The sequence below is a fragment of the Aphelocoma coerulescens genome, chromosome 9, assembly GCF_041296385.1.
Source record: "Aphelocoma coerulescens isolate FSJ_1873_10779 chromosome 9, UR_Acoe_1.0, whole genome shotgun sequence".
NCBI lineage: Eukaryota > Metazoa > Chordata > Aves > Passeriformes > Corvidae > Aphelocoma > Aphelocoma coerulescens.
The window spans coordinates 9,583,118-9,598,439 of record NC_091023.1 but is presented as its reverse complement, the minus strand read 5'-3'; the positions used below and the strand labels follow the sequence as shown (position 1 = coordinate 9,598,439).

Sequence of the window (15,322 nt, the reverse complement as noted above, 5' to 3'; positions counted from 1 at the left end):
GATGTCGAAGGCATACTTTCAGCCTGGAAAAGACAATGAAATTGCTGAAGGGCTTTTAATAGCTCTGAAGACATCCAATTTAATAGTAAATTAATGAAATTGTATGATTTGTTTATTATTTTCTCATGGGTTGAAATGAAGTTTTTTAAAGTACAGTGTTTAATTGATTAAGAAATCATTAACAAATCACTTCAGAATGTGCAAAGAGGCTCCTTCTGCTCTTTGCCTTTGTACGTGACTTCTACTAAGTGAAATCATCAGTAGGTTGGTTTTACTCCCTTTTGGAGCCATGCTGTGATTCTCTGACTCTTAAAACTGTCATGTTGGCTGAATTCTGAATTATATCAAAATAGGAGTACCAAAAAGATTTCTTGGTACGAATAAGGGTGTCATAAGCCTGTCTTTTCAGTCATTTTAAGAAGAGCTAGAAGGCTTCTTTCTGTACCATTTCAAGTTGAAGAGAATTCCTGATGGAAAAAAGTAGTGGACTGGGTAGAGGTACTTATACCAGTCATATCAGTGTGGCATCTGAAATAAATAGCATTGCCAAACTGATGTATCCAATGTCAGCTTGAGAAGTGTGAAGGAATTAGTCTGGTAAGTGTGAAGGAGTTAGTCTGGTTTCCTTACCCCCGTGCAAAAATTCTTTGGAATACGGTGTGCCTGTTATGCCACCTGCCTCTGTGCTAAAAAGATGAATGGGAAGCATATTAAGTACTCTAAAAGAACTGCTGAATTATGTTCATGCTTTAAGAAACATATACAGACTCCTGTTGCTTCTGCGTGTAGAAGAGCTCCACAAAGCAGGCAGGTGAGCCTTAGTTAATGTGATTTTTGCAAGTGTCAGCCTGCATACCTAAAAACAGGTGGGTTTGAAACACAAAAACTTTTATTTAAACTTTTTACAACCTTCAATAAGGGATCACTCAGCTAAGTGGTGGTGTAATGGCATTCAGTTCAACCTAGGTCTTTCTCCAAAGGGAAGAAGCCCAAATGAAACCCAGCTCTTGTCGGGTTACCTTTAGGTCGCTGTCAGACTGCACGTGTTCCCGTCTTTGTGAACTTCATTGCCACTAACAGGACCCTACATGGCTTAGTGCACATAATCACAGCTTGTCAGGAGATTTATGTCTCCTGATGTCTTAGTTCCTTGATTTTTCCTAGAGCAGGAGGTGCATATATCTTTGTACATATTCACTAATCTCTGAAGCATTGCCATTTATATTTGCTGATGACGTTTCTCTTTCCAGCTTGCCTGATTATTCTAGGCAATGCTCAGTGTAAAGTTTTCTGAGATAACTTCATGAAATTATTATCCAAAAAAGTATTAGCAGGCTCCTTAAGTTTTCCTCATCTCACCTTTTGCAGTTATCTAAACTCTCACCTCGCTGACAAGCTTCCAGCACATGTCCTCGTTTGCAAAATTGCGTTTACTAAAATAACCATTAATCATGGTCATGTTACTAGCCTGGATTCCATTCCTTGCTTTCACCAGCTGTATGTAACAAAAAGCTGCTTGATTTTCATGTGAGCATCTCTACCTGGAAGATTCTTGGTGTGATCTTGCTGCTCAGTGGTTGGGACAGAACTGCTTCTCTCTTGTGCAACTATTTGCAACACATGAGTTGAGACATCTCTGAACATACCATGGCAGAAGAGACAGACATTAGACTGGGATAAAAATAAATGTAATAATGTAAAAAGTATATTAGAAATGTGACAAATCATCGTGACTGAGAGGCAAGAGCAGCAGGATCTTACAGGATTCATGATTTTTTATAAGTTCTGTTTCTTTCTTCATTATGAATTTCTGAGTGTTCATTAAAAGGTGTCAATTCTTACAAATAACTTAAGAAAACTGACATTTAGGTTGCCTCCTATCAGCTTTTGTTTAACCAAGAGCCACTGAAAGTCTTCGACACCTTCCCCAGCTGCTCCTGCAGCTCACCAGTGCTTTCAGAAACCCCAGTGGGAAACTCATGGTAAAGTTTAGGTGTGATTCTGTGTCTGAATTTTCCTTGGACAGAATTATGTTGTACTTATAAAAGAATGAACTACTATCTTTTCCTTTATTCCACAGTCTTTTCAATAGGGAACACCTTTTTTATCCTCTGCTTAGCCCTGCATTGGAGTAATGGAGCATGCAGAACCAATACATGAGGTGTCAGGAGGGGCTGGCTTATAAGGGAAGATCAGTGTAACAGTGTGAGTGGGGCTTTCAGAGATACCCAGAGATGTTCAGTCCACAGCCCCTCAAAATAACAAGGCTCAATGCGCAGAGCTCAATGCACAGTTCACAGAGAGACAAAACTCCCATTTCTGCCTGTCCATGACGTTCTATTCCACTGAAAATGCATTTGAAAGTATTTCTGTCAGCTCCTGCATGAGTGGGATGTTGCTCTCACCCTGCCTGAGATGACGAAACCCAAAGGTCTCATTTCTGCGGCTGCTCCCTATGATGGGGTTTTCACTAACTTTATCCAGTGTCTTTCTGAGCATGTAGTCTGCATCATCATCATCATCCTGCATCATTTTGTTTCTGATTTAGAGGGCTGCCAGAACTCATGAGCTCAGACCAGGTAACAGCGTCCTTCTGGAGGAGCTTGACGACATTCCTGCTGAATTCAGTAGTGTGCGTGTTTCTTGGCAAGATCACGGTACAAATGAAATATAGCTGTTGATTTAAGTGTCTGTTAGGATATTTCAGGGATCTTTTTTCATGAAGATAGCTGGGCTGGGTTACAGTATAGTAGAGGAAGCTTAGTGTATGTAGCAGAAATAACGGGCTGTGCTGTAAGAGAGTTAATATTTGCTGTCATGGAAACCTGTTGCCTTGGAACATGATTAATGAGACAGGCTAAGGGAAAGGAAGAAGCTATTCTTCAAATCAGTGTTCAGCAAACCCTAAGCAAGACTAGCAGTATAGAATACCATGAATTTTAGTTATTTCAAATTCTGTTGTCTAGTTCACTTAACCTTGTCTTTTTATTTACTTATTCAACAGATCTTGTAACCACAGGTTTTTGTGCAAAGAAAATAGTTGAAAGCTAATCCTTTGGCTGACTAGAAATAAATAGCATGTTACATGCACTCCCAGTACACTACAAAATTTGTTCAACTTTTGTGGAAAGCACACATTGAAGACAAACTTGTGGCTGGTCTGGAATGCCCTTATAGGCCAGGGGACAGTAGCAGTTTAGCTGAGAATTTTGCCTTTTGACTGTAGCTGTAGATTTCAGAGAGTCCAGGAATATGAGGTAGGGAACATTTCTGTGGACTTATCCATATGGAAAAATCTGATTACTCCTGTGTATTGGTATGGTAAGATTGCTTTTCTCTAATGCTGAAAGGAAACTTGGGGAGGGGAACATACAAAAGGTGTTTTAAAGTTGATGTCACCCTTCTGCCATCTCCTTTTAGAATTCCCACTGAGAATTCTCTCTTCTGGAGTTCCTGCTCCAAACCCAATGTGTATCATTACACACCAGATTCTGCAATGGGGAATAGAATGTTTTTCTCCTGAAGAGGTGAATTTTGTGTGTCTGTTGTTAAAAACAATGCTGAATGTAGAATCCCTAGTTACACAGGGTGACAAATTCATTATAGCTTGCTGTGAATTTCAGCTGCCCTTGGACCAGGATCTTGCATGAATAAATTACCAGCAGCTCTAAGTCTTCCTGCCTTGTGGAGATCACACTTCAGGGCCCTCCTCCAAGCTGACAGTGAGGAGTCAGCCTTAGCTGGGCTGAGCTGACAATGATAAGTCACAAGGGAACTTCTTCATAGAAGTTTCAGGTGAAAGAATCTTCTCTTTTTATTTCTTGAGAGGGCTTAGGACATGGTTCTAGGTGAGTATTATGCTGGATAATAGCTCTGAAGGCACAATCTGACTATGTAACAAGAAGGAAATATTCTGGGGAAATGAAGAAAGAGCTGGCTGGGTTTGTAAGCTGACAGTGACACTGGGGCAAAGGAAGGTTTTTCTGGTGTCTATTGTCAAGGACAAGGTGGTCCTTACTTGTTCTGAGAAGAAAAACTGGCTTGGATAATGAGTTCTTGCTTGACACAGAGCATTATGTTGGCAACGACAAGAATATTCTGCTGGCAAAAAGGTACTGCAGAGGGCAATGAAATATACGTTATTTTAAAATACAGTAGTAAAACATTGATTCATTCTGGTTGGGTTAATACGAGGAAACATCAACATTTAGCTTGACAGTTCTGTCTGAATGATGATGAATGTAATTAATTGCCATTAAGGTTATGTTGTAATATATATTCCAGCATTTATGTTTAAGTCTGGCACAAGAGTAGAAAGCCTAAGACCTCAAGAAAACTTGTTCATCCTTCAGTCCCAGGCAGGCTCAGCTGCACCTGAAGTGATGTTTTTGTAACTTCTTCAAATCAGCCTGTGGTGGACATTTCTAAGGATTCCTGAAGAGTCTGCCCTGAAACTAAACTCCCCCTCTGAGATGAAATGCTTTTCCCAATGCCAGCTCCTTTATTGTAGCATAAGCCCAGTACTAGTTGTGATATCAAGCACAGATAAAGAAAAACCTCTATTACATTTCCCTGCAGCAGCCCTTTGAGGGGTTCTCTGTTTTGCTGTCCAGCTCCCAGGTAATGCTCAGGAGCAGTGAAGTACAAGGCTGGCTGTGCCTTCAGTATGGGCTATAGAGGGGTTTTAACCTTGATTCTCTTGTGTGAACCGTATTCAGTTGTGGCGATGAGCAGCCGGTCAGAAAATGTAAATAGCAACTAAGCTGATGAAAAGCAGAAGCACAATTCCTTTCTCCTGTTTTCTTACACTAACTGCTCAAAACAGCTGTGGATTCAGCAAATACTTTGGGGTGTCCCATTACAAACATGGAAGAAAGCTCAGACTGCTTTAATGGGGTACATGCATTTTTGAGTTTAAATTACCCTCTGCCTGGCTGGCTCAGCACTGAGGAAACAGCTATTTCTTTCCAGATGTAGGAAAAGGGGAGTTTTTTTCACTGTTACAACTCTGGAGTCATGCTTTAAGATAAAATTAATGAGAAATAAATCTTGTTTAAATTCTAACAGGTTCTGGCTGTGAGTGTGAGGTTCTCACATGTAATTTTCCAGCTGGGAAGCAGTGGAAGAGCTCACCCCTAACAGGTAGGGATTTTCTGGAGGACAGGAAACTTGAAATATGAAATCAGGTATGGTATGAAGGCAGACAGTGAAGGAAGGAATTACAAAAGGGATGATTTCTGGCTGTCTGGCTTTTCCTGTGGGGTGCTAGAGCACAGCTGGGCACAGCTGCACCCCAATGCCTGTGGAAGGGAGGGCTAGGAGCACATGTGGACAGCTGGTCTCTGACAATGTAGTGGCCAGGTTAGTCCTGTTCAGCAGGTAAGTGCCCAAGCAGTGTCCCAGAATGTGTTGGCTTGCAGGAGAGATGGGAAATGAAATCCTTTGGGACAGTAGAAGGAATTGGGACTGGCAGCAAGACACAAGGGTTTGCTATTGGTTGGTTTGTCCTGCCATGCGTTAACAGGCAGAGAAGCCTGTGTCATGTGCAGTGGAGGTTGTCATAATAACCATGTTGGTGCATCCAGTTCTCTCCTAAAGGGGAAAAATCTGAGACCCTAAATACTTGCAGATTACTCCAGTAAAAGGAAAAACTAGCAGAAAAGCAAATGGATTCTTAGAGAGAGAGAATGTCCATTTTCATTCTGTTCCATAATGAAAACACAAAATTTGTTTATAAGAAGGTACTGATGGTTGTTGAAGGGTTTCTGCTATTTTTTAAAGTAATGACTTTGTGTAGCTGCAGAAGGCTGTGTGTGAGGCCAAGCAGTGACAGTGTGGCAGGAGTGGAAGTGCTTACTGCTTACTGCTCCCCTTCTGCTCCAAGGTGATCCTGGCCAGGAGCAGGAGGGAGAACCTCCAGGTCTCTGGCACACAGCTTCCCCTTGGCACAGGTTGGGGAAGCAGAAATCTCTTGGTCAGAGATGGAAGCCAAAAGCATTAGAGAAGTCCCTACTACCAGCTGGAGGGAGCAGAGGCAGACTCCCCTGCTTCCAGCATCCCTGCAGGAGCAGGGCAAAGAGGGTGAGCCACCCCACAGGAAGAAGAGACTTTTGCGAGAGGGAAGATTGAGAAGGAGGCCTTCAGATGCAGTCTCCACACCATTTGGAGGGTAATACTTTCAGTGGTGTTATCCACCGCTTTCACTCATTCTGCTCTCTATTTCTGTATGGCTGCTGCCCCCATACCCTTTGCTGCTTTTTTGTAAACCTTCCCTATTTTCTCCAGCCTTGTTTTCCTTCCTTTCCTCTTCCTGACATCTATTCTTGCATAAACTCCCCTTCACCTCCTGTCACTTCCCTCTGTGCAAAGTCAGTTTAAAATGAGTAGAGAAAGGAAGGCAAGGCTCTGTCTCTCCAGGGACGGCAGAGCGGTGGAGCCTGGGAGCTATGTGCTGCTCAGCCCTCAGCTCCTGCTGGTGGCACTTTCACCACCTTTCTCTCTTGTCTCCTTTCTGTGTGTGTTTCTGCCAAGAATGCTAAGTCTGTTGGAAGGCCTTGTTTGAGGAACGACCACATTTCTGGTGTTGTACTTCCCATTTCTCCTCCCTAACTGCAGAGCTTGGTCTAGCTCAGGTGAATTTTGCAGTATGTGATGCTTTGCATAGGGTGTTTCTGCTACTAGATCAGATGTCAGCTTGGTACTTTTCCAAACTGGAATGTTATTTAGGGTCCAAACGTGAGATTAAGAGGCATAGGGAAAACTCAAGTCTGTTAGGACTTCATTGCTAATCAGTTCTAGAAAGATAAGCAAGAAGAGTATTTTCACTCACATTTTGGCATGTTTGTTGTCCAGAGTTAACTCGGACACCCAGAGGGCATTTTGCTCTGAACTTTCCATCTCTGCTGCAGATCTGTTTGAGAAAACTGATTTGGAATGCAGAGACCCCACAGAAAAGCAAGCAGTTAAACCGAGCCAAGGCTAAGAATGTTAACAGAGCCAAAAGGTCAGGCAGGAAACCCATTTCACACCAAAATGACAGAAAGATGGTGTTGATTTTGTTGATTATTTTTAAATAGAAAAGTGTGTTGGGCAGAGGCCAGTGTCACGGCAACCCCTGGCCTGTGTATAAGTTTTTTCTGCACCTTTTCTGTTTTATATGTTTGGTCTATCGTTTCAGTCATTCTTGCCTTTCATACCGTGGCTGTACCCTGAGCAGGCCTGGGGGAAAGGAGCTCAGGTGGGAGCACAGCCATACTCTGGCAGTATTTTCCATGTCTGGCACAAACTCTGTGTGTGTGGCTGGCCCCATGTTGCCACATGCACTTTGCAAACCTCGGCTTTGCTCCCTAACTGACTGACTTTGGTGAAGAGATGGAGCTAACAGTGGTATTTCTGCTTCCAAAGCTGTGCTGGCGAGGTCGGGATTCGGGAGCTATAAGTGATGCTGCCCTCCAGGCAGCAGGGATTGGAGCTAAATATATCCCCTGCCCCTGCCACTGCCATTCCCAGCTGAGGAGTGAGAGCTGCTGCCTGGGCTCAGAGGAGGCTGGGGCTTGGTTGTGCTGCCTAAAGCTAGCAGAGAAAATATGTATCACAGATGTTAGTAATTAATCCCATGTTAGAGCTAAATCTCAAGTTACCCAGCTTGTTCCCCTCTCCAGCACTTTGCAGGTTTTCTGGGTAAAATGCCATGGTCCCTCTAACAGGACTTGCAGTCTCAGGTAAAAATCTGAGTTTTAACTACACAGAAATAGCCCCTTTCTAGGTTACTTCTTCTGCTTTTAGCTTTTATGGCTCTCAGCACTGGTTTGTTTCACAAATTCAGGGCTGTGTTCATATATGATTTTTTTGTGAATGTCTTCACGTTTTGCGTGACCTTAGCAAGGCACAGAGGAGAGGGGGTCTGGAGTTTGGTAGCACTGGACTTGTTGATGCTCCTCTGCTGTCTGTTTGGGCACCTTTATCAGGTGTTACTGGGCAGCATCATTTGGGCAGCTTCAAGGACTGATGAAGGGCTACTTTGGGTTGTGTCAGCATCTTGTAGAAGCCCTCCCACCTTGCTGTGAGCATGGGGAGAGCCAGGGCAGGGCGTATGCTCACTGCCCTGCCGAGCTCTGCTGAGCAGGGAGGTTCCTGTGGGGTGCACAAGTAGGGCTTACCAGAAGGCCTAAGGCTGGGGGGTCTGTTTTCATTTTCCAGTCAGTTATCTGATAAATCAGTGTACCTGAAGAAGTATGTTTATGGTTTTGGTACTCAATAGAAAAGTTTACTCTTCAAAGGTGCTGTGGGTGCATATGCAGGGTGTAGCTCCTCAGGCAGCAGCAGAGATGACCCCTGACCAAACCCCTGTGTTTGGGAGGAAGTTCAGGCTGTTGATACCTTTTTTTATCTTTTTAATGAAACCTCCTTCCTGCCATTTCAGAGGAGAGGAGGCTTTGACGTCATGTGCTGATGAGTCACTGCTGTTAACAGGCCAGCAAGCAGGGATTCAGAGTGCTGTCTGGAGCAACTGCTCTGTTAATCATTCACAAAAAGCCCCGAGAAAGCTCAAGGGGAATGCTTGTGAATAATTAAATTTCTGTTTTCATTATGAAGACACAGTTGATTTACCTGGATCTGCTAGAATCCAGGTATTGGGAAGTGAGGGAAGAGGACAATGATCTCACTGATGTGTTGATACCACTGTAAATAGCTTTTGGATAGGCATTGGTGTCAGTCAAGCATAGATATGATTTAACAATTTCATGTAAATCTTATGTAATATAGCTCTGACCATCATCTACATCTCACTTGCCACAACCTCTTCAACCATATTTGATTTCTAGAAGAGAGTTCTTGGGGAAGCAAATGCCCTTGATAGGGCAAGACACGGATTTTACTGGAAAGCTGGGTTTCTGGTGTATATCATTGCCTAAAGTTGTGTATTCTCAAAGAAAGCAGAGTTGTCCAGGTTTGTTCACTAATGGCTCTCCTGTTCATAAACATCTTCTGGGGGTGACTGGATTATTTAGAACTGCTGCTGAATCGCTATCATGACAAGAGATGTTGCACTCGTGATGAGCTTTAAACTTCAGCTACCAACATGCCGTGATCAAAGCATTCATTAGATTCTGTTTTGGGTGAGTAGGACTTTCATTTCAGACAAGGTCAGAACTGGATAAATTCCTAAATGGTGAATTATTCACTGCTGAACTCTTCCTCTCTAGTTTTAAGTGTCTTAGGCAAGAGCTGCTGCCTTTTACTCAGAGGTAGAATAAGAGCAGTTTTACTCCCAAAGCTATCCCATCCTCTAAGTGGTCAGTTGAAGCTGCCTTAGAACAGAAGGATGATGCTTGGTCTTGACAAAATATTAGGTTTAGCTTTGCCTACACGGTTGAAGTGCTGGGACCATGGGGAGCCTAGGATTGCTTACAAACATTGACTTTAATTACCTATACAATGTGAGTAGAAAGTTGTTGTTCTGTCTGTCAGACAAATAATGAGAAAGAAAGCCCACACAATTAAACCATTTGAGTCTGATGAACCTTTCTGTCTTTGGGCATTGTTTTCATAGACTTGTGAAAGCCCATGGAAGTGTAGACAGCACCTAATTAACTACAGCTGTTGAAAGAGAAAGTTTGAAATAATTTGTTGAAAACTGACTATGTTTTTCATCTTTCAGCACTGTAGCCAATTTACTGTGGGTTTGCTTTCTTGGATTGATTCATACAAAGTTTAACTGATCATATCAGCTCCTCCATACACACATTAGCCCCAGATGCTACAGCTTTCTATCACAGTAGAGGTGCTTATTCAACAGGCTGAGTTATTCTTGATAGATGAAAATAATCCTGGCAGATGAAACCAGATAACATTACTGTAGAAGAGAGAGTTGTCCTGGAACTGCAGTAGCTGATGATGTGCCATTTCTGTAATGAGATGATTTCCAGAGCCCACTTCTCAGTCTGCAGATACCATGGCCAGTCTGGACCCTTTCAGAAGAGCCACCCTCGCTCCTTGGGCAGGGCCAGGCCTCCTGGTGGTAATGCCTTTTCCTGGTCTTAAAATCAAGAGTCATACACGGTTAGAAGGGGAAAAGGGATTTTACCTTTGTATTTATTTTAAGGATCCTTAGGTGCACACGTCCAGGTCATAGGTCATATGCATCGAGATGCACCCCGCCGAGTCTATGTGTCTGCCTCCCCCCCCCCTACATTGGGTATAACATTCTAGGTTTTACTAATTAGCATATCTATCAAAGATTCCCCAATGAGAGGCTCAAGTGAGCCCCCCTCCCCAAGGAGCCTTCCCCTGGATGGTTCTATCTTGGTTTACAGAATGTGTTCTGGAGAGGACCTTGGGGTCTGGGGCACACTGATCTCTAGCTACGAAGCTTCTAAAATGTTTAGTCTCTTAGCTTGACAAACAAGTCCAAGAATGTAGGGAAAAAGCACTAAGAATACAGAAGTTGTAAAAAGGTATGACGGGTATAAAAGAAAAGGCAAAAATCTTCATGGCATCAGGGGGGTGGGAGAGTGGGGTGGCTATTTAGATGTTTAGGGGTAACAGCAAAGGCCCAGCAGAGATGATACATGAAATCTTATACAGGGGAGCGGGGGGGGTTCATTGGAATGGTGAAATCTGGGATGGGATGCCAGCAACAGGCTGACTGTCCTGGGCTGGGAAACCAGAGCCAGAAGGATGGGGAGAGCAGTTATAATTATGAGGGCTGTAACTTCCCAGAGCTTTGCCATGCTGTAGTGAGTGGGTAGCGTTATCAAACCCATGGAAGGTGTGATCAGGAGGAAATGAGGTTTGCATTGATTTTGGCAGTGGTAGAGCTCAATTTACAGATATCTGCAGCAAGAGGTTCTGTACATCCCCTGTCACAAGCAATCGGAGATCATGCACTGAGTGACTGTGTTCTCTACGGAATCACAGCCTGAGAAAAAGGGTGTCCAAGGATGGATGGTTTGTAACTTTGGTCCTGTGGCACATCCCTTCTGGAACTTGTCATGTTTGCCTTCTGAGCCTTTGAGATTCCTATGTTCAAGTTCCTATTAATTTCAAGGCCTGGAGAGACTTGAATATTGAAAGATGATAGATAAATATTGAAAGATGTGATTCTAATAAATAAATGACATTGTAAGTATACCTGGCTTTACTAATAACTCCTAATATTGTGAGATTTGGATTCTTCAGCATCATGAGCCACTGAGCCTGAGAGGTGGGAGAGAGCCCAGTTTGGATGTCAGAGCTTAGGGTGGCTATTTATACAGCAGGGAAAAAGGTATCAGCAAAGCAAATCGCAGATGGAGCATACGTTGTATGGCATGCAATAGTGATGAAGGTCTCAGAGCAGAGCTGCCGTCAAAATTTGAGGAATATTGAAAAGAGGGGAAATCAAACAGGGACTTAAGAACTGTGGGAATAAAACAAAATCAAAAGGAGGAAACCAGTTAAAATCTAGACTGAATACTGTTTCTGAGGCCTTGTCTCAAATGTTGATTCTACAGAAGATGCTTTTTTTTAGTTGCTAATTAAAAAGGGTCCTGCTGAAAAGCTATTGTTCCCTGAGAAATCAGATGCATTGTGTAGTCGAATATCATATTAAAAATAGAGAAGGATTTCTGGAAAGATATGGATGCAAGAAAGCAATAAATTCTGAAGAGGTTGTTAAAAGCCACCCAGAGAAACTGGCCATGTGAGGTGTATTACACCACTGAGAAGCCATCAGCAACAAGAAATCCTCTGGGACACCAAAACCTGGGCCTGCACGTAATCCTGACCACCTGGGAGCCTCTGAGCTCCCTGCCCTGGAGTCCTTGCCTTGTGGATGAGGACAGCTGATGGCCTTTGCTCTGACATTTCTATTACTGGAAGCATTCTCTGTGGGAAGGGCTGGAAGGTTTAAAAACAAGTTTGAAAATTTCCCCTATTCTCCAGACACATTTTTTTTCTCTTAATTGCAAAGCAAGTGTAGGCTTTTTGGTTTTTTTTTAATGACTGATTCAGCCAGCCATTTAATTTTTTGCTCTCTGTACTCAGCAAAAATGTGACTTTGTCTGGAAAAACAATAATTGGAGAAAGATTAACACAAAGGACCAAAACAAACTGGGATTAAAGGATGGGTTCAGGAATCTTTCCCCAGCCCAGGTCAGCAGTACCCAGAAATTGTCCAGTAGGTTTTGGCATAAATGTGGTCTTGGGCCAATGTCCTGGGGTAAGTCTGAGCCCAGTGGCATTGGAGGATGGGTGTTCCCTCCCTCAGGCACTCTCATCTGAGCACAGGCCTGGCTGCTGCCTGCCTTGGTGCTCATTAGTGATCACAGTGTTGTGTAGGAAAAGGCACAACTATTTGCTGGTCAAATCATCAGATTTCTTCACTCACTTCTCAATCTGTGCTCGGGAGAGCTCATCAAGGCTCCTCGGACCTGCCAGCTCCCCAGGGCTGCAGTCAATGCCTTACTCACGCAGCAAAGCATTAGGGAGTTCTTGTAATGCCAGAGCTGGTTATGTTAGGTGTGTCATCATTAATTATTGACAGAGCACTCAGAGATGGGATTGTGATAGTTCTGTTCTTTGTTTCTTTTATTAGAAAAAGAATAGCTTCTAAAGTTAAATTTTAAAAGTTTAAAACTTTACAGAGGTGCCTATTCTCCCATGCCCAAGGGGATGTGTTTCTTTTCTTCTAAGGTCAGAAATAAGTTTCTCTTCCATTTTCCACCCTTGATCAGGCCCTGTGGGACTTCCAGAGGGCTCTCTGTTCCATGTAAGCCAGCTCATCAGATGGCTCCAGTGCATCAGCTGCAAGCTGTTCTCACAGGTACCAAGGCAGATGAGTAGTTCTGACATTGGGGCAGTGATTAACTGCTGCCTGTTTCTCAGGAGAGCCCAGCAGAATCCTCAGGATCTGTCGTGCCTTCAGTCCATGTTCATGAAGATGAAAATACCTGTTGCAGCCCCTGCTCTGGCAGACTGATCTTGCCCATCGCATCCTTCCAGACATCGTGGCAGGATTCTGAATATCCCTGTGAAGCTGTTCTGCATTTTGAGAGTGTGGCACCTTGTCTCCTCAGAGAGACAAAGACGTGCCCTTCTTTTAGATCTCAGCCTACTGGAAAGCAAGGTCAAACTGATTGTTTTGGAACAGATGGCTTCCTTCCATGTAGTGGCATTTCCCTGGCTAAATGGAGCCTGACTAGACATAAATATCAAATGTAGCTATATGTGGATCTGTAAGTATAGCAATGAATTGTAGGGTTAGGAGAATTTAGAGCTGCTGAAGAAATGACTATTTTTTTCTCAAAAAATCAGTCAGCACTACAAGTACCTAGTTTTCTTCATCTTCAATAGTCATCCTTTAACATAAGCTAGGCTGACAGGTGACAGGTTAGCCCAGTCCCTCCTGGAGAAAGTTTTCAGTGAAAGATGGCTGGGAGCAACTGCATGGGAAGAGTTTGATATTCTGAGCCGTCTGCCCCAGCAGAGTGAGGGTTTGTTGAGTTCTGTGGAAATGTGAGCTAAACCAGATCTGATCTTGGTACTGAACCAGGAGAATGATGGGAAAGCATGGGTTATGAGGCTAGAAAAAGTGCAGGTGAATTAACAGCACACAGAAGACTACCTTGCTATTCCCAAGTAAATGCATGCTGCTGTCAGTTTTGCTTGTTTTTTCCAAAATATGGGGAATGATTGTGCCCCAGATTCTTGTCTAACTGTATTACAGCATGCCGGGGGGGGGGGGGGGGGTAAGAGGAGTGACCTACATGTGTTATTCATGCATTCGAGCATTACTTGAGATTTCCTGTTTTTTTCAGGATGTCTGTATGCTTTTCCTGGTCCTATAGAAGTAATTTATATAATATTAATTAATTATTTCTAATACTGTAGTGCAGGAGGGAACCTTCAAAGGCCCATTCCAGCTCTATTCGCATATTGCTAAAAAACCAGGCAGCCCCAGCAGTGAAAGTCCCTGCTGCAGGGTGTTTTACTCCTGTGTGAGAGAGTGGCCTTGGTGGTGTGTAGGAAGCCCTGCCTTTCCAAGAGGAACATTCACATCTCTCCCCTCCAGCTTTATCTCATTAGCTCTTTTCAGAAAAGGCAGCAGAAATCTAATGTAACCACTCTGGCTTTCAGAGGCCCTGGCTCAGGGTAGGACACTGGCTCAGTAAGGGGAAATGCTGCTTCATGACTCACTTCCACTTGTCTTCACTGCGTCACTGTCCATCGCTGCTACTAGAACTACCTGAAAGAGTCCGACTGCATTGCTGGGCACTTGGAGTCTTACCTAACTTCAGATGTGGAGGGAGTTCACTTAAAGACATGGGAGCTTGTTGTCCCCTCCAAAACACCATGAACTATAGAGATTTAGCAAGTGTGTTTGAAAGCCTGGCTTAAAAATGTACAGGTTTCCTTTGGCTGGTAGGTCATTGCTGAAAAAGGACTGCAACAGCCACAACGACTTAAAAGGAGTTCACATCTGAACCAGAGCTGAATTTCTTTCGCAGCTTGGGCAAATTTCCAGAGCAGAAAGAAAATCAGATACGGATTTTAAATATCATCAGCCTTGCAAATCAAGCACCAAGTTCAAGTGTACAGAGAAGGAGGGACCTTGACTGAGTGCCCAGCCCCAGTTATGTGCCTTTGAGCTCCTGTGTCTGAGCGGGAGAGGAATAACCATCAGGAACACCTCCACCCTGCCCCTTTGGGAGACACTCAGCTTTCCTCTTCCTGGCTTTCCTTCTGGCTCTTTGTCCTCTTTTTTCCATCTTCTGGTTCTGTTTCCAGAAATGCCATGAGTTCCCCATACATTTGTTTTTCCTGTCAGGTTTCCCAGTGCCTGTGGTGACTGCATCCCACAAGTCTTCCTGGTCCAGCTGCAAGTCCAGAAGCTGATGTGGTCTTAGGTGTGAGCCTTCTCAGCTTCTCCTCATATAATCAGTCCACACATGGCAAGAAATCAAGGTATTTTAAAAACAAACCCAGTTCTTTACAAAATAGAGAATTTTCTGAAACAAACAATTGAGTGTATTTAAAGGATTTTTTTGTCTTTCTTCACTCAAAGGTTTTTTTTGCTCTTCATCAATATTGAAGATATCCTGTTTTAAGAAATTTAGATTAAAACTAACTTAACACAGTATATCCCAGTATTCTTATAGAAAATGCTCACTTGTTTAAGCGTCTTTACAAATCCCAGGGAATAAATACCAGCATCAGCATTGAGACTGAAGTGAAGTTAGAGGCATCATTTATTTCTCAATAAAGTTAGGCTACTCAGCTCCCGAAATCCACAGGTTTTCATCCTTTTTCTTGTGCTTTGGTTGCATAAGGTAATAATTGC

At 43.3% G+C, this 15,322-nt stretch overlaps 1 protein-coding gene across 2 annotated transcripts in view; it reads left to right on the top strand.

Moving 5' to 3' along the window:
* The first annotated feature begins 5,081 nt into the window (after positions 1-5,081).
* The window catches only part of SCG2 (secretogranin II), a 34,388-nt gene continuing 24,147 nt past the window's right edge, over positions 5,082-15,322 (top strand). The window contains exon 1 of one of the 2 annotated variants that reach the window (XM_069024127.1): positions 5,082-5,142. Coding sequence is in view for 1 of the 2 variants with exons in the window: in XM_069024125.1 (XP_068880226.1) it covers positions 14,931-14,946 (16 nt within the window). In the remaining variant the exon portion in view is untranslated. Of the gene's footprint in view, positions 5,143-14,809; positions 14,947-15,322 lie in introns of those variants that run through there. The other variant, XM_069024125.1, reaches the window with a different exon arrangement.